The sequence below is a fragment of the Eurytemora carolleeae genome, unplaced genomic scaffold (genome assembly GCF_000591075.1).
Source record: "Eurytemora carolleeae unplaced genomic scaffold, Eaff_2.0 scaffold45, whole genome shotgun sequence".
In the NCBI taxonomy this organism is placed as follows: Eukaryota; Metazoa; Arthropoda; class Copepoda; order Calanoida; family Temoridae; genus Eurytemora; species Eurytemora carolleeae.
In genome coordinates, this window is record NW_019396182.1 from 540,855 (window position 1) to 559,784 (window position 18,930).

At 33.2% G+C, this 18,930-nt stretch overlaps 2 protein-coding genes across 2 annotated transcripts; one reads left to right on the plus strand and one right to left on the minus strand.

The window, feature by feature from the left end:
- Positions 1-1,480: 1,480 nt before the first annotated feature.
- LOC111697461 (uncharacterized) lies at positions 1,481-12,343 on the minus strand. The gene is made up of 9 exons (XM_023467484.1): positions 12,321-12,343; positions 11,700-11,780; positions 9,416-9,493; positions 8,239-8,291; positions 6,813-6,945; positions 6,180-6,293; positions 5,413-5,521; positions 4,744-4,819; positions 1,481-1,578 (listed from the first exon to the last, which is right to left on the minus strand). The coding sequence occupies exons 1-9, from the start codon at positions 12,341-12,343 to the stop codon at positions 1,481-1,483; spliced, it is 765 nt and encodes a 254-aa protein (XP_023323252.1).
- Positions 12,344-17,420: 5,077 nt separating this feature from the next.
- Positions 17,421-18,696, plus strand: LOC111697462 (uncharacterized). The gene is made up of 2 exons (XM_023467485.1): positions 17,421-17,733; positions 18,112-18,696. Exons 1-2 carry the CDS (start codon positions 17,485-17,487, stop codon positions 18,694-18,696), a joined length of 834 nt encoding a protein of 277 aa, XP_023323253.1. The 5' UTR covers positions 17,421-17,484.
- The last annotated feature ends 234 nt before the right edge of the window (positions 18,697-18,930 follow it).

Here is an 18,930-nt window from a genome sequence, read left to right on the forward strand (position 1 = left end):
TTGGAAACTTTTAACTCCAATAACCCATTCCTAATTTATTCAAAAAATTCAGCCACTTTTGCTAAAGAATCAGAAATAATAAAAGATTGTCTTTGTTTGAATCCCCCAATCCCTCTTTTACCCCTTTTACAATATACTAAAGATACACTGAAAACACACATCGCTAAACTAGAGACAGAAATAGTAGAGTTAAAAACCGGAATATTTACAATTACAGAGAGATTCACAAACCATACACTCTATCTAGATAACGAATACCTAAGAATACATAAAAACACAGACACACTTCAAACCACAGACTGTTTCCCACTAACTCTATCCACACATACACTTTTAGAAACACACACTATCCCAGCCAGGATAACACCTAATAACCTGAACACTTCACAACACGAACTTAACAAGTGTCTCAACCAAATGAACACATATGTATTATCATCTAGAAAGGCAGAACATCTCATACAACCTTCCACTAGAACACACCCAGCACTTAGAGCACACACACCTTACCATAATATAGCCCTAGTTTTAGGAAATTTGAACACAAACACTATTGAACACAAAATCATCATCACCTTGATTTCAACTCAAGTTATTTCGATTATCGTTTTTGTAATAACATTGTCCATATCTATCAGTTGTACAAGGCGCGGCCTTCTTTATATTCATAGATCCCTAATCTTGAGAAATTCTGAACCTTCTGAAGTTTCATTCTCTGTCCGGAATAACAGAGCACAATTTGGAAATTCTGCCCAATCTGAAAGCCTTATGTTACGCCATTAAACACAACCCTAATGTATGTATTAAAAAAAAAAAATTAGAAAAAGGAAATAAAAATGAAAAAATTTAAAAAAGTAAATAAAAAGAAGAAAATTTAGAAAAAGCAAATAAAAAGGATAAAATTTGAAAAGCAAACAAAAACCTAAAAAAAAAATCTAAAAAAAATGAAAAAAAATTATTCCTGCAAACGACATTTCTTTCTTGAAAGGGGAGATTGTAGTAAATCCCTGTTTTCCTAAATCCTTGATTTCTGACAATTTCAACGTTAAAAGCAATTATCTGATGGAATCCTTGCTTTTCCCATAGATCTAATCTCTTGCACCTAACAATTATAGAAATTGATGGGTTCCCCGCTGTCATAATCTGATTCCTTCCCCTACCTATTCAGACATAATTATATCCCTGACGTCTAGACAAATCCCGATAAAGAAATGACTATTTTTAGTGGTCCTAACCCCTTCCCCCTCCCTTTCTTGTATCACTTCCCCCCCTTCATAAAGAACCGATTAGTTTAAATATACTTTACATTATGCAATTCTAACTAGTAAATAAGAAAAGGAAGTTAAATAGTGCTCGTTTTATTTTGTACATATATTAATGTTTGTTATATCATAATTTTGTAAAGAATATTATTATGCTTTGTGTATAACTCGTATTATCTAATTCTTGATGATGGAAAGAACCCCAGGTCTTCAACACTCTACGACAAGCACTGGAAGGAGAAGGTCAACCCATCTGACCTCTCCCACTCTTCCACTCTAGAGGATCTCGGACAACATCTACCGAGACCTGATGAACCTGAATTAGAACATTGATTAATACTGTTTAGTTTAACATTCTCTAAAATAAATGAACCCACACAAACCCCTCTTCACGAAAATATATACAAATGTGGCGAAAGATAATCGATGACGATAGGTTGTAATATCTGAATGATTTCTTTGATATTAATTTGGTTTTTTTACGGTCTAAGTCGTATGTTCCAACTTCCTCAATTTGTATGGGCGCTACGCTCTTCGGTATGTGACGTCTTTATCAATTTTCTCCTTATAGACGCAACAGCTAGAAGTAAGATTAGTAGCGATCAAAAGCACTTTTTTATCGCATTAAGCCTATACCCCCTTTCATTTTTCGCGAACACTCCCTTTAAGCCTTTAAGTCTCAAATCCCCCAAAAACTGGTTTCAATTGAGCGGTGGCTTAAATCTTAAAAATTTAATACAATTATAAGTGAAACCAACAATATTTGAGCCCCGGCTTAAATTATTTAAATTCGGACTGTGGTTATTTTAAAAGTATTTTGTTCATCATTTGTGTTTTCAGTCAAGCTTTGAAATATCATTATTATAGGAGAAAATATAGATATAAGAGTAAAGCCTAAAATGAAAATAATAGTTTTTAGTAGTTATTTGCTTTCATTTTTTTCTGGGGGTCAAAACTACACATACTCGTAAGTTTAGAAATCAAAATACAAAATTTATACATTTGTAAAAATTCAGATTTTGTGGAGACTTTAAATCTCAAACTCTGAAAACGGCTTCTGTTTCTTTTTATTTGTTTCTCAATCACTTTTTACACAAACAAAGGGAACAAAATGGTGCCTTGCATTTGACGGAATGTATAGATGCTATATTGTTTGCACTAATGTCAGATTGAACTAACATACATTTGCACTGAAGTCTGCTGATCAGAAACTGGTTTGAATTACGATCGATCATTGGTGTAAATGAACAAAATCAGGCGTCACAGTGAATTGGACTAAATTTGTATTTTCCCGTCAGGAACATTTTAGTACAAATGTTCGTCAAAGTATAATTGATCTGGAATATTAAAAAAAATTGTCCAAACGCACAAATTTTTTTTTTCTGTAATATTAGTCCAATTGAACGTTAGTGCAAATGAAAATTTCAACAAAAAATGTTCAAACAGACTAAGGATTTTTTTCTGTAATATTGGTTGCAAATGAACATATCCAACCAGAAATTGTTCAAACTGACGTAATTTATTTCTTGTAAATATATTAGTGCAATTGAACGTTAGTGCAAATGAACGAATGAAACGGACTCATGTTTATTTTTGTGAATATTAGTGTAATTGAACCTAGTTCAAAAGAACATGTATAACAAAAAAATTAAATGCATTGAATGAATATTTACAACAAAAAATTTGTTCTAACGGCCTAAATTTTGGTTACTTTAAATATTAGTGCGATTGACGTTAGTTGTTAATTTTTTTTGTTGTTCATTTACACTTTAGTTTGATAGAACATTTATTGTTATTTGCACTAAAATATGTTCATTTGTAATAATTTATGGGCAAATGGTGAAATTTTAGATTTTAGTTTGATTGAATATTTTTTTGATCATGTACACGAAAATATATTCATTTCTACTAATTATAATTTATGGGCAAATAGTGAAATTTTAAATTGATTAAACATTTTTTGTTCATTTGTTCTAAATAAGTTCAATTGCACAAATTACAAGTTATGGGCAAATGATGACATTTAAAATTTTAGTTTGATTAAACATTTTTTTGTTCATTTGTATTAAAATATGTTCATTTGTACTAACTTCGATTTTACCCACAATTGAATATTTTTTGTTCCTTCCTACTGAAATATGTTCAAGGAGCAATTAATTAAATAAACCTAATTCCTCTAGAATTAGAAAAAAATAGTTATCTTCGTGCTCAAAAACCTTCCACGTGGATTTAAGTTTTATTGAACAATTAAGTGTTCAATCATACTATGGTGCGAATGAACGTTAGTCCAAATGAACATTAGAATGAATGTACGATCGTCCGATCAATCATTAGTGCAATTGATACAATTTCACTAGTGAAGGGTTATACTAAAAAAATTAAAGAATTAGCAGAATCAGGATGGAATGAAATAAAGATGGGGGTTAAATGAGGGAGAGAAGTTACCTTGAGAAAAAAAGTGAACAGTCACAGCCATATAAGACCTCACATTACCTTAACAATATTCGGTAAGGTTTTTTTTTACCCTTTATAATAAACTTAAGAAAAGTATTTTTGTGGCCTTTTCATTTAAAGGATTGAACATTACCTAAAAGTTTCAGATCTGATTTTTTTTGGAAATCCAGCAAAAACAAATTTAAAAAGTTTCTTTCTTTTTTGTAAGGGTGTAAATAGGACCATCCTGAGTTTTAAGAGACACTGAAGTTTTTCTTTAAAAAGGGTAAACATTTTCATATTTTGAGCTGAAGAGCGTACTATTTGGGAAATATTTAACAATTTAAGTTAACCTAAATCGAATAATCTGAAAATCCTGATTTGTTAGAAAAAATTCAGTTAATCTTAAAGAAATGACCTTGACCTGGATCTTGATTTGGATACGGATCCATTTTTATTTGGTACGGTTAAGGGATCTAGATCCGGATCCCCACCAAGTTGAAATAAATACTAAGCACTGCTTAAAATGGTTCTTCAAGTCATTGCAGTGGAAAAAAGCAAGAATTTTTTCTTCAAAATTTTTTCTTCCGTTAAAAAACTTCAGTAAACCTTTTATTAATGTTTATGACCTTGACCCGGATCTGGATCCATTGGATCAATAACATTTTGGCTTCCTGGATCCGCATAATAGTCCTCCAATGTGATAAATATGTTTTTAATAAGTTGATACAAACATGATTAAACTTATATTTATTTAAAAATGAAAAGTTTCCAATGTGGATATTCAGGTATAAGGTAATTGGGATTAAGGACATCCAATTATAAAGTTTCATTTTCAGGATCCCACTGAATTATTGTGATGTACTATGCATAACTTGTGAACATTTACATTAATCGTACACTGAACTAATTTTCTGACAAAACAAATTCATAAGGGGGTTGGACTCCCCTACTATTCTAAGCTCTGTTCTTTGAGCTTGTATTGTACTATAAAAATATTTAAAGTTGATAAGACAATTCACTCAAATAAATATATGAGGACTTGTACCTTTCTGCGACCAAATGTCAGTTGTGACCGCCACTTTTCTTGAAGTATTCAGAAGCCTTTTCATTTTATCACGGCACTAAAAATATCAGAAAGTTTTGAAGTGTTCTTGTTATTGGCAGCATATACAGTATACACTGTAAGCCCAAATGCAAAAATTATATCTGAGTCCATCTGAATTTCATTTTGTATTTCTTTGTCGGAAGTGAGATTCGGATTTGTGTAGCAGGAAAGAGTTTTAAAGATAACTGGAGATTTAGGTAAAAAATGGGGTAAAAGGCTTAATTTCCAGTAACCTTTCTTTTGAAGAGCAACATCCCTAATCTGCAAAGGTACCCATTAAAATTTTCGAGTGTTATGAACTCATTGATTTGTGACTGATCATTACTACCAGTTTAACTCCGTGTATAACGTTTATACATATAAATGCTGTGTAAAAAGCCGTAAAATTAGATTGTACACTAGCTTAATGTGTGAACTCGACATGAATGTCTCTTTTGTTTCTGGAAAATCCAGAATATTCAGTTAAATCTATAAACAGAATTCTACTGCTAATGATTCATTGTTTTTGACAACTTATTTCACAAAATTCCCGTCTGTTCAAAACCTACAATTTAGAAAAACTTAAAATACTTGATCACCTGAATTATCTGAAATCTATATTGTTAATACCTTGACATCAAGACTTATTGCTCTTTTGGTGAGCGTATGTCGGCACAATACAGTTAAATGAGGGTTTGCAATGCTGATCATCTTCTTGAAGTTCGGATCATTTACAAGGCTAAAATATATATCATATGAATGTAGTCAGCCATTTAATGTTAATTGGGATAAGATAAGATAATAAAAAGATCATGAAGGACCCCCAGACCGCCGTCCGAGTAAGGGTCTCAGTCAGGTGCTTCTATAATTGATTTTAGTGCAGCGAGGACTGTTTTTTTAAGACAAAATTGAGGTTGAGTAATAGTTTACAATTATATCGCTTTTGAGATGCATATGTGCGATTTTTTCACACTTTACAAAGTGCGTGGTTATTTTACTTAATCTTCCTTGGTTGGAGGAATCATAAGTTGGTAATGTTGGTCAAAAGGTGGTAGAATGCAAAAATTAAGAATTAAACACCACCCTACCCAGCCCCAACCAAAAAATGCAGAGTTAAAACTTAAATGTAAAAATTATTATTGGCGATTTGAATGATAAGAAAACTAGATGAAATAACACGGCTTCACAATTTAAATGGCAAAAATTTAAATAAAATATTGAACATTTGTTTTACTATACAATATATGACAATTTTGTTACCGATGTAAGTAAATGGCTTTCTTAAAAGAGGGCAAGAATAGAAAATAAAAAATGAACAAATGGTGGAGGGGGGAGGGGTGGGGGTTTTCAACGAGCGTGGGACACTAAATTAACACTGCGCTTCTTACAAATATTACCTAATGGGAAGAACTGATTGACAGATCCAAGAAATTAACGCCTCATTGAAAGATTTCTGTCTCGGATCATTTTGCTTGTAGACTGTACCTCCAGATGGGACCTTGGTGAAGAACCTAAGCATAAGTTAAGTTTATAATAAAGAAGTGCAGACTGTTCTTGGAAAAAAACAATGAAACTTCCAAGATCTAAAAGATCTAAGTGTATTATGTTTAAGTTTGCTTTTACTAAACTTTGCAATATCTTTATCATAGAAAAATTCAAATTGAAAAAAAAGATCCAAAAACTATCACGTTCGTTTTTGCATCATTTTTGGATTGTTTCTGTGTCATTTTTATATACATCTTTTATTAGGGTCAATCATAATAGACGGCACTGTTTAGAATAAAAAATAGGGGAAAACAAGACTAATATCAATCTGATTTCAATCAAAACTAAGCTGTATTTCTGCCTTTAACAAAAACTAGACTTCTTTAATGTAAGTCATTTTTAAGTAGGCTTCTTTCCCGTAAATAACTCTAGCTTTTAATTGTTGCTCCGAAAGTCATTTCAGAGCAAATAGACAGAAATGCAATTGCAATTTGCACAGTATTTATATACTAGACTTTTATCAGTGTTAAAAGATATATACTTACTTTCGGATGCCTATAGCTGCTGGACTGTTTGTGGATTGGATCGGTCCTTTCTTGAAGTATTTCTTCCTCCAGGCATTGATGTCGTTGATCAGAAGATTTTTCTTGTGGGGATGCTTACTTGTAACGTGATAAACTGAAAAAAACATGAATTTTGCTGAGTTAAAAAACAAACAATTTCAACCTTTTATGTCTTAATTAGCTAAAACTTTTAACCCTGTAAAGGCTGGGGGTCTGAATCTATGCATAGTCAGGAGGGGGGGGGCGTTTGGTGCGTCCCCCCCTAGAAAAAGGCCTAAGAGAATTGGTATAAGGTTGAAATGCATATTCATAGCCCAATTTTTCATTCCCAGCTCAAAGAAGAAAAAAATTTTACCGACAAATTAAATAGTTTGGCTTGCTAGGGAGGGTGGAAAAAATGTATAAAAAATGCCAAAAAATGAAAAAATATTTTTTTTTGTGTTAAACAAATATCTAAGTGTGACAAATGTTTCTGCATGCATTTTTCAAGGGCTTTTCAAAAACAGAGTTTTTAGCTCTGTAGCTTTAGTCACAAAAAAGTAATGGGCTATTTTAGATTGTTTTTCACAGACCGAACTTTTTGTTCCGCCCTGTACCCTACCCTATAACATTTTTAAAAAGTATTTTTTTAACAAAAAATCATTTAAATTACTTTTCATTAAAAGCCACAAAATTTCACGGTGAATGTTAAAAATGAGTGCTAGGAAAAAAAACCCCAGCCTGTTAAGGGTTAACTTTTGAAAGAAAAAAGAAATTTTTGCATCTTTTTATTTTAAACATTTCAGATACAGCTTAAACTGTTCTTCAGGAGGAACATTTTTGTCGCGAGTCCAAAAATATACTGTTTATAAAATGGATTAAAACAAACTAAAGTCATTTAATATGCTTTATCAATTGGACTACTGACAATCTGAACTAATGTTAAATTCCTGTTTTACGAATAACGACCCCATATCGAGAATAAAAAGCATTTCACATGCTTTGAATTTATTCAGCTATTTCAAATTAGGTTATTATTGATCTATATTTTTTTAGCAGAATTCATATTTTAGAAAAAAAAATAAAATGAAATCATTTTTTTTCTAAATAATTACAAGATTATAAGTTAAAACTTGTATACTACAGGCTAAAGCACAAATTCCGTAAGAGTCAGTCCATTCGACCATTAGTCAAATTGATATAGCACCAGATAATTGCATCTCATGTTTCAGTAAATTAAATGATACTTGAACATCAAAAGTTAACATTGTTGTATTAAAGTACGTTTGTACTTGTAAATTTTTGACACTGCGTGCAAATGTACATTTTGTAAACATATTTTCTTCGAAAAATATTTTTCTGAGTTATATAACAAAAATCTTAAATACTATTAAGAAGTTAATCTTAAATTCATTTAGTCAGAACTTACCTAAATTTGTTGGGTTTTTTCCTTTGATGAGCCGTTTACACATGCAACATTGCCTAAAAATGAATTGAGTACAAAAATCGGTTATGAACTGGCTTTAGCTTTGTTTAAACATTTCTAATAACTGTAGTAGTAGAAATTAGAACGCTAGTGAAAAAGCTTATATCTAAAATTGATGTTGATATCGCCGGTTATTAATAGATACAAACCATACTGTCTTCCATGCCACAGCATTTGAGTAACAGTTATACTGTGTTAAACAGTAAATTTAGTACATAGATATTGATTTTAAAAAATCCAGCGAGGTCATGCAAAAAAATGTATAAAGATATATATACATTTTAAATTGAAATAACGACGATTCCTTTAATGTAAACTTGCCAATTTATTTTTCTACAAAAATAAATAAAATTTTCCTCTGAAAATGTGAAGAGAAAATTTCATAAAGATTTCTATTGAAATCTGTGACACTCAGGTGATGACGGTTAATTTTTTTAATAGTGTTAGTGCTTAGGATCTGGATCCCCACGATTAAGGCTTCTTGAATATCCAGATCCGCAAAAAATATGCGGATCCACGGATCCAGATCCAAGGGGGAAAATATCAACCAAAAACTGAAGAAAAAATTTTACTCCCAAAAAAAGAGATGATAAAAATTTCCTGATTTCTGAATGGTTTATCAAGTTTTTAGCGTAAAAATGAGTAAAAAATAAGACAAAAAATTGACAAACTCTCCTTTTTAAAAAAAATTAAGTAAATTTTAAATAAACAACCTGGATCCGGAACTTTATCCATTTTTTTCCAGTGCGTAGCGTATCCAGGATCTGGATTTGAATCAAAATTAAATGGATCCTAAGCACTCGCTGGAAGGCTCAAATGTTGCAGGATGGAATACCATATGGTTGTGGCTCATGGCTGCCGGAAGACAAAAAGCTAATATGTGTCATGGAAGGTAAAAATGTTGTGGCTTAAGGCCGGGTGCCTTCCACGCTCATCAAGATGGATTATAACATTACCTTCTTAAATTATTTTTCATTTCTGGCTTGCTTAAGTGATTTTATTAACACAAAAAAGCCAAAATTGTGATCAAGAAAGAATTGATAAACTACTTTCTTTACAGTTACAAGTTTATAATTCATGTTCGCAAAGGACTACAAAACATGTGTGCCTTAAAAATCACCTGTGAGTGTGAATCTTTGTTGGGCCACTTGGGGTTCTGAAGTATGCATGAACTGGATTTAACGGAATATTTGAACTTCTAAAATGCAAAAAAAAATCATAAATAGTGGGTTAACCCTTTTCCGTTTGGGCTATTTGTGTCTAATTTGGGGTCCCCAAAGTGAATAAATACTAAAGTGGGCCAAACTCATAGTTGGATGACGACATTTTATGTCCCAAGTATTTATAAATATATATATATATATATATAAATATATAAATATAATATAATATATATAAATTGGTCGTTATACGGAGTATTCAGTACAACAGAAACTGGACTCCCTTTGTTTACAAACACAGGCTTAGAATTTGTATTTAACCTAATTAAATGTAGATTAACGTAAATTAAGATTTCAGAAGTGAATTTTAGCCATTTTACTGCACAATAAATAATTTTAGACAGCACAATGCCTGCATAGTGCATGCATAATCTGTAAAGCAAGGAATGCACAGTTTGTCATACCAGAAAATGAAGATGTTCAAAAAAAAAGGTTAGTTGCTCTAAGAGTCAGTTCTCAAACGAGCCAAGGGTCCAGGATTCGATCCTGACGACTTTAGTGGTCCCTAATTCTGATCGATGCAGATTGAAACCAGGAGCAATTCCGAAGTTTCAAGGAAACTATCTTAAGGAAAATAATGATCATAACTATTCTAAATTGCACGTTGATAAGCGAGCTCTTAAACTAAATAGAATGAAAAACTCTGTAAGAAGTCTAAAACAAATGGGCCAGTTTTTAAATTGAAATATATCTATTGGTTTTCACTTTTGTATTTTGATAGAAGTAAGAGTAGTACTATACATTAAAGATATTAAGAGAGGCGTTTTCAGGTTTTTTTTTCCAGGAAGGGCTTACATTTCTTCGTCTTTTTAGGGGGGGGAGGCCAAAACTCTCCAGAAAAGAATATATTTCACTAGTCCGAAAAATGAAGATCTTCGAAATAAATCTCTTGTTCTTCACTTTTGTATTTTGACAGATTTAAGAGTGGTTGAGAACTAGACATAGTTTTAAAGATACTAAGGTTGTTTTCCAAGTATGGGCTTACATTTCTTTTTCTTTTTTTGGGAGGGGGAGGCCAACCAACCCCCCTCCACCTAAAAAATAGCATATATTTCACGGATCCAGGAGGGGGATGAGCCCCCATAGCCCCCCTGAATATGCCTCTGAATAATAACATAATGTGTTTAAGAAATTTACAAACAGATTTCAAAATGGAGGGAGATTTGAAAGAACAAAACTATAAGCAGTTTTAAAGATAAATTCCTTTAAAATTAGAAGTGCCAGGCAAAATCAATGAATTGATTAAGCGATTAAATGGTATTTACATATAAACTACATACAAACATACAAATTCTTTTCATTTTAAATCGTGAAAATTTCGAAGTTCTAACTGAAGATGACATTTACATGGGTCTTTAGTCTATTTTTGCTAGTCTTTACTTTCCAAACGAAATCTTTTCATGCAATTATTTCCAAACCAAATAAAACCTTATGGCCCAACCTGTCCTCATTGCCTTAGTCTGTTCCACTTTAGTATTTATTCACTTTGGGGGTTCCCCCCTTTTTGATTTATGATAGGGGAATGTGATACATGTCCCTAGTTAAACTTTTAAAGGCCTTCTCATTAAATAAAAATTAGAATCTTAAATTTAATGGTTAGTTAGAATGTAAGGGTTGATTTAAAAAAGTTTTAAAAGTATGTAAAATTTGTTTTAAAATATTATCATTACACATGTTATGATATCCATTTTTCAATGGCTTTTCATATATAAAAGTTTTAGGCCCTGTAGCCCAATTAATAACAAAGTTATCAAACAGTTCTGATTTTTTAAACAACAAAATGGGATAGGATTAAGGACCCCCCCCCACCCCCAACTAAGGATATTTTCTATTACTATGACCATATTTAGATTATCATGGAGAAAGCTTAAAGATGAATAGGTCCTTACATTATCTTAATTAATTTCTATCGCAGAATAGAAAAAATAAGTCAAAGTGGGGAGCACTTTCAAACTTATGTAATATGTTTAATTACCCTGTTGGGAAAATCTTGAAAATGTAAACCCCTCAGTAAAAACAACAAGTAACTGATTATAAAATAGTCAAGCTTTAAAAGAATTATATATATAGACAGAATTTAAATTTCGGTTGTAAAACCTCAAATTTCCTACTTAACTACTTCATATTTTCAAGTAGGGGACAGAAAGTTAGACTAGATTTAGAAGGTTTAAGCTAAGACACTACCTTTGAAAGATTGGTAGATTGCTAACTTCTGCAGGTTCGCTTTCTCCAGATTCGCCATCAGCAGGCTTTTCTTCAGAATCACTGAAAAAAAAACTTTAAATGTGTAAGCATAAGTGTAATTTCAAGTGAACTTTCCCTGATCCACAACTGTACCTTTGAAACCTTTGACTGATAAAGAATGTCAGACAACCTCTAAAATCTGTACATAAATGCTTATAACCGTTGGATCCGCAAGATTTTGGCTTCCTATATACGGATCCGCAAAAATATGCGGATCCACGGATCCGGAACCAAGAGGTAAAATATCAACCAAAAACTACAAAAAAAAACTTTTAGTCCTAAAACCAAAATCAGAAGTTTTGAAAAAAAGGGAGATTATAAAATTTTCCTCCTTTCTAAATGGTTTTAGGATAAAAATAAGCGAAAAAATAAAACAAAATTTGATAATCATTTTTTGTTCAAAAAAAATTCAGAAGATCTGTAAGAAATGACCAGGATCCGGATCCGAATTTTTTCCATTGCGGATCCAGGATCCGGATCCGGATCAGCATCAAAATTAAATGAATCCTAAGCGCTGCTTATAATTGGTTATCACTTGGTTTCAGAAAAATTAATAGTTACTTTCTAAAAGGTGCAGATTTCATATTTACTTTTGAATGTTAGAAAACAATGTTAACGTAAAACAGGCGATCTACTTTTAAGTTAAGCAAGTTACAGATCAGCTGTTTAGACAGTTAAGGGTTTCAAGCAGTGCTTAGGATCCATTTAATTTTGATGCGGATCCGGATCCTGGATCCACACCGGAAAAAACTGGGTCCAGGTCATTTCTTAAGATTTACTAAATTTTTTTAACAAAACTAATTTTAAAATTTTGTTTTATTTTTTTTTCGCCTATTTTTATCCTAAAACTTGATTTACCATTCAGAAATTAGGAAATTTTTATAATCTCTTTTTTAAAAGTTCAGATTTGGGTTTTAAAAGTAAAAAAGTTTTTTGCAGTTTTTTTGGGAGGAGGGGGAGGGGGAATTTTCATCCAAAAAATGAATTCCTCCCCCCCCCCTTAAATTCATTCATTGTCCACAATTAATAGCTATAAAAAACTTCTGGGAAAAATAAAGATTTTCTCAAGGGTGGGGGGCAATGAACACCCCACTGTTTGCAAGAAAAATAAACTAACCTAACCCTCATGAACCTTCTTCAGCATGGTATACAAAAAATATATTATCCCCAAAAACACAACTTGTTAATAAAATTTCAGTACCTGCAACTGGAAGCAGAGTCGGATTGCTATAAAGGGGTTCTTTCCTTTCTTATCGGGCTCCGGCTTCAAACTCTGCTAGGACCTTGAGTGGGGTTCTGGGAGGTACTTCTAAACGTTGTCCTGCCTCGGCTCGGACCTAGACAATATGGAATATAGAGGATATGAGTATAAGTGTACTTGAGAACAAGCTACAACAGGTAGATTTAGATTTTAAAGACATTTCTAACACTAGAGGCACTATGTCCGCGTAGTACCCTGCAAACGAAAGCAAGCCGATCAGTTGTATTTCATTAGATTTCTACAGACTCAGTGACATCAACACCAGAATCTATATATAAAGTTGGCTTGTCTGTTTGTTTGTTTGTCTGTCTGTTTGTATCCAATAAACGTCAAAACGGCTGAACCGATCAGGCCCAAATTTTTTGTGGGACATCTAGGGACCCCAGGGAAGGTTTATGAAAAATCAAAATTTCAAATATTTGTCTCTATCAAAATTCGATCGTCATTAAATTTTTAAAAATTTTGAAAATCCGCGAATAATTTTTGTTTTGTTTTACAATGTACACAAAGAGAACATGTTCACAACTAATTTAGAAGATGGGCCCGAAGCGCCCTCTAAGGCTAGTGATGATAAAAATGTACACACCAACAGTATGACCAGTTGCTAAGAGGAGGGGGTTCTGACTAGCTCAGGCAAAATAATGGGGGATGACAACTATCTTTCTCTATTACCTGGACTGGGAAGTTGCATAGGGCTTCTAGTTCTGTCTCCTTCTCGAGATGAGCTCCTACTAGGTCTCCTAAACAAGGGGCTTTATTGCTACTATCAATTGTTTGCAAAGAAAGGGCCGTCAAGAATTGAACAAGTACGTCATGAAATAAATAATAAGGAATCCGTAATTCTCAGACAGTTTCTGCAAAGGGGGGGGGGATTTTAGCACATCATTCTCATTCATAACCCTTATGGCTTTTGGGGAAATCAAAATAACAAAATTAAATTTCAAGATTATGTTTTTAAGTTCAGAGTAGCTCAAAGCCAGAATTGTTGGATTCGCACATTCTAGTCGGATCTGGAGTCAATACCCCAGGGACAAAATGTCAACGAAAACCTGGGACATACCAATTTTTGCTCTCACAAATTACAACATTTAAAAGAAAAATATTAACAACTTCCAAATTTCTTAAAGGTTCCTTAACAATATTCCTAGAGACATATTTATCAAACTTTATTAAAATGAAATCCCTTTTCAGGTTCTAAAAAATCACACTCTTTCATCTTGTCAAATTATAGTGCATGAAACCAGGGGTTTAGCCCCCCTCCCCCCACCTTGTAAATGATTTTTTTTATTGATTATGTATTGTTATGTTCTTTTAATGTAATTAGAGCAAAAAAATACGCTTTTCTTAGCTGAATTGGGGAAAATAAATGAATTTCAGAAGGAAATTAATCAATTTATAACCTTCGTTACTTTTATTATATGACCCCCCCCCCACACGCCTCTATTTTAAATATCTTGTACTTTAATTTCTTGTGTGCCAAATTTCAAGCATATATAAAACAAATAAAGAATTAGGTTTTAAAGTTCAAATTGACCATTTTGTGGGGCTCATGGCGGCTCTGCACTCTCAAAAGTAGAACAAATTTCTTCAATTCATGTCGATATTGGTATAAAAAAATGCTCCTGGAGAAGGTGAATACTGTCCTGTTTTTTGTTACAATATTTTCAAAATTATAGCTAATGGCCAAAAAACTTAATCATACGAGACTCTGCCACAACAACATGCTGATCCACAGATCCGGATCCAATGGTAAAAATATCAACAACTGGGAAAAAAATAATCTTTTACTTTCAAACCCCAAATCTGAACTGTTAAGCACTGAGTTGAACCCCCTTTTTCTGCACAAATCTAAGGGGGATAGGTCATGAAACTGTAGAAAACCCCATTTTCTAAACAAAGGTCGGGGAATAAGTTACCTGATAATCCGCTTTCTAGTCCCAGGATCATCAACATTGTCATCATCTTCGGTACTGTGTCTGTAGCTTAGGTTGTCATTCTCGTCTTAAAAGTAGTAAGTAGTAAGTATAAGTATAAGTAAGGGAGGGGGAGGGGGGGGGGGAGATTTTCAGTGCCCACATCAGTTAATCCCTTTAATAATTAAAGTGATGGGTTTCATTGAGACAGAAATTGAATAATGGCTGAAGTTTGGAAAACTTGCATTAACAAGTTCAGTTAATACTATTTCGATCGTGAACTTTTTGGACCCAATAGGAAAAGAAGTTCCTTAATTGTATCATGTTTTAGCATAAATATAAGCAAAAAAAAAAATTAATCATAAGCACTGCTATTTTCACACATCTCAAAATGTTAAAAGTTAAAATTGTATACCTTCTGAGTTTGAAAAGTCTAATGCTCTCATTACTTGAGACTCAGTTCGAAGGAGTTTATCAAACCCCTTGTCATTGACAGCGTCTAAAAACATTTTTAATTAAAATTTCAAAAAATTATTTCCCACCTCCCATTTTAAACTTAAAACCAACATGATAATACTTAGCTTCATAAAATATGTATCCTATTCCTAGTAAGTTGATCAGTTAAGCAAAATGAGAAACATCACAATAATCTCGATATGTACATTTTTAATACACCAGAGCTAAAAACTTTAGAATGGTGGATATCGAGATTAATGCTTGATCCTCTCTTTTTCTTAATATCGAGACTAACCTAATCTTGTACTTACTCCTGAAAAGTGTACAAAATTCAACCAATCAGAGTCGCATAAATGAAGCCGATAAAGTTGAAATTTTGCGTGCCTTTTAAGATTATATACAGAAACGGGAGAGACTCTCTAATTTAGAAAAACCGGTTTTTGATTTTTTCTCTACAATATCCAAGAAAGAACGGTTTAAGCAGAAAATCAAAAGTGTGTCCATTGGATACTCAGATTAAGTAATCAGGATTAAGGATATCACATCCTAAAGTTTTCAGCTCAATTAACAATTACCTAACATCAGATATTCATACATGTATCTATCAATGCTCAGGATCCGGATCCGTCGAATCCGCAAAATTGTGGCTTCCTGGATCCGGATCAGGGGCATAATATCAACCAAAAACTGAAACAAAGAAACCTTTAGTACTGAACTATTGAAAATAGTGGGATTATGAAAATTTGCTGATTTCTGAATAGTTGAATAAGTTTCGGATGAAAATAAGACAACAAATTAGAAAATTCTGCTTTGTTAAAAAACTCAGTAGATCTTAAAGAAACCACATGGATCCAGATCCATTTTTCCAGTGGGGATCCAGGTTCTGGATCCGATTCAAAATAAAATGGATTCTTAGCATAAATTAGGAAAAAGATACCTAAGAAATCCTTACCCATACTCCTCTCAGAGGACCGATTAGGACCTTTAATTGATTCTGGTTTTCTGAAAATATTGCTAACAGTTGCTAAAGAATGTCCCTATTGAGTAATGTTGCTGCGGCGCCCGGCCCCCTAGCCTGTCCTAGCTGCGGCACTAAACCTAGAAAATTGTCTTAATTCTAACTTAACACAAAATAAATAATAATTTTTCTAAAAGTAGTTGGTCAGGAACAAAATTGTTAAAAAGGGGGGAGGGGGGCGTCTAAAAACCGTTCTTAGTAAAAACCGTTCTTAGGAAAGACCCAGTATGTAATTAATTTAAAATATTATTTAGGATAAGACAATTTCTTGGCTGAGCACTGCGGCTCAGACAGGCTAGGGGACCGAGTTCAGTGGCTAGGGGGCAAAATATGCCTAATATGCTGATTGAGAAAAAAAGGGGGGGGGTCTGTCTTAGAGAACGATTTTTGGAACCCCCCCCCTCCTATCAATTTTGTACATGACCATTTATTTTTCAGCAATTATATTATTATTTATTTTTTTGTTATTTAAGGTTAGGTTAGGTTAAGAAACTTTCTGGGCCGAGCGCTGCAGCTAGGATGGGCTAGGGGGCCGAGCGCTAAGGCCACGGGTTAGGTTAGTTAAGACACTTTCTGGGCTGAGCGCTGCGGCTAGGACTGGCTAGGGGCCGAGCGCTGCGGCCACAGGTTAGGTTAAGTTAAGACACTTCCTGTCAGACCCATGTACAAAATTGATAGGAGAGGGGGGGGGGGGTCCAAAAATCGTTCTCTAGGAATAGACCAAAAGGGGATCCAAAAATATTAAACAAGCAAATAGCCTATCCATTTTCAACAATTTAGGGTTATGGGCACACTGTTCCATTGAGACCGTCAGGTTAAAAGTCGTGTCACTCGAATGAAACCTTTTGCAGTAGATACATCCATGTCTAGAGTTATCATAGCAACCAATTTTAAAATCTGCACTGCGTGTTAAGATGGTTAAAATAATAAATTAAAAAAAAGAAATAGTTTTGTTAAAAATATAAATTATAATATCATAATTGAAGAAATCCGCAAAAAAAACGGGAGAAAATGTTCGAATTTCGAATTTTCGTACAGTTTTACCTCGCACTTTCAACATCTAATATACATTCAATCATGGAAAAGAACTTTGAAAGAAGTTCTGTTTGTTGTTGTTGTTGTTGGGAATATTTTGGATTAAGATCTAAACATCTTACTCCTGTGAATTCAGCCATTGAGAAGACTGTTCAAACCTTTATTTATCCTGGTTACTCTGTAGATGTTTGTAGTTATCCTAGCATGGTTTGTTCTGGTTGTCGGAGAAACTTATATTTGCTAAAAGCAGGGAAACAATCTCGTGGAGTATGGGGAGAGAAGGTTGCTAAGGTAGAAATATTTTGTTTAATAAAAGTAGTTACATTTCTTAATCCAATTAAAGATCTGATAACTCGCCAAAAATCTTTAGTTTTCAAAGTTCTAAATCTATGCACGACAACTTTTTTATTTAAGTTTTGATTATTTACAAGCTTTTTTCGAATTATAAGTTTACAAGAAGTTAAATCGACAACTTCTCACTGTTTCCATGTTTATGTGTAATGTGTATCCTTGCTGTTTAAAAGCTTGATTTATCAAAACTGAGATGGAAGTCGTCTTCATTTATAAGATATATATATATAAAATAATTACATTTTAGAGTTTTTGATTTGCTATAAAAGACGTAATCCTAAAAAAATGATAAGTAAGTTTTTAAATATTTCATTGCAGGTTGAATGGAAGATGCTGACCAGAACATCAAGCTCTTCATTAATCCAGCAATCGCCAGAACCAACTGTTCAAGCTTCTTCAGGGTCTAGCCTTTGTTCTGAATGTCTGACTACTCTAGCTCCAGGGATAACTCATAACTGCAGTCCTTCAACTGCAGTTTTGAATATGATTTTTTTGGCAATAAGTCTCAGATCTCTTCAAGCTGAACAAGTGGCAGCAGGTTTGCTCAAGAATAAGATGGATAAGGAGAATATACAAAAAGGAGAAGTTTTTCTCTTGTCTACAGGTGGAAACAAACTTCAGGTTNTAATGATAGGAGTCGTTTCATCTTTGGGAAACTTATTGATGGATCTCTGGCCAGGGTTTGATACCTGGTTAAAGCTACAGGGGGTTCTACAAAGAGGATATCAGGGCCGTGGTTGGGATGGAAATAATTCTAACAAAATTCTGAAGAACCTGGATAAACTGGAAAGTATAGTCACATCTGAAGCTCCTCAACTTCTACAAATTGTAAAATGTTTAAAAGACTTTAAAGCAGTCAAAGAAGCATGCTTTGGAAAGAACCTAGAGAAAGGTTTCCATTGAACAGCTCAAGAATTCTTTTACTAGTGTCCAAGAAATGGCAGAAGGTTTGGGAGGAAAGTTGTCTATAACCTGGAAAATTCACATATTACTCTGTCATGTTTTACCATTTGTAGAGTACAATAATTGTGGACTTTCAAAATATGCTGAACAATGTGGCGAAGCAATTCTCTCCAAGTTCAAACCTACCCACAGCAGATATAAAAGGATGGAAGAACATGGTGAGCGTCTCCTTTT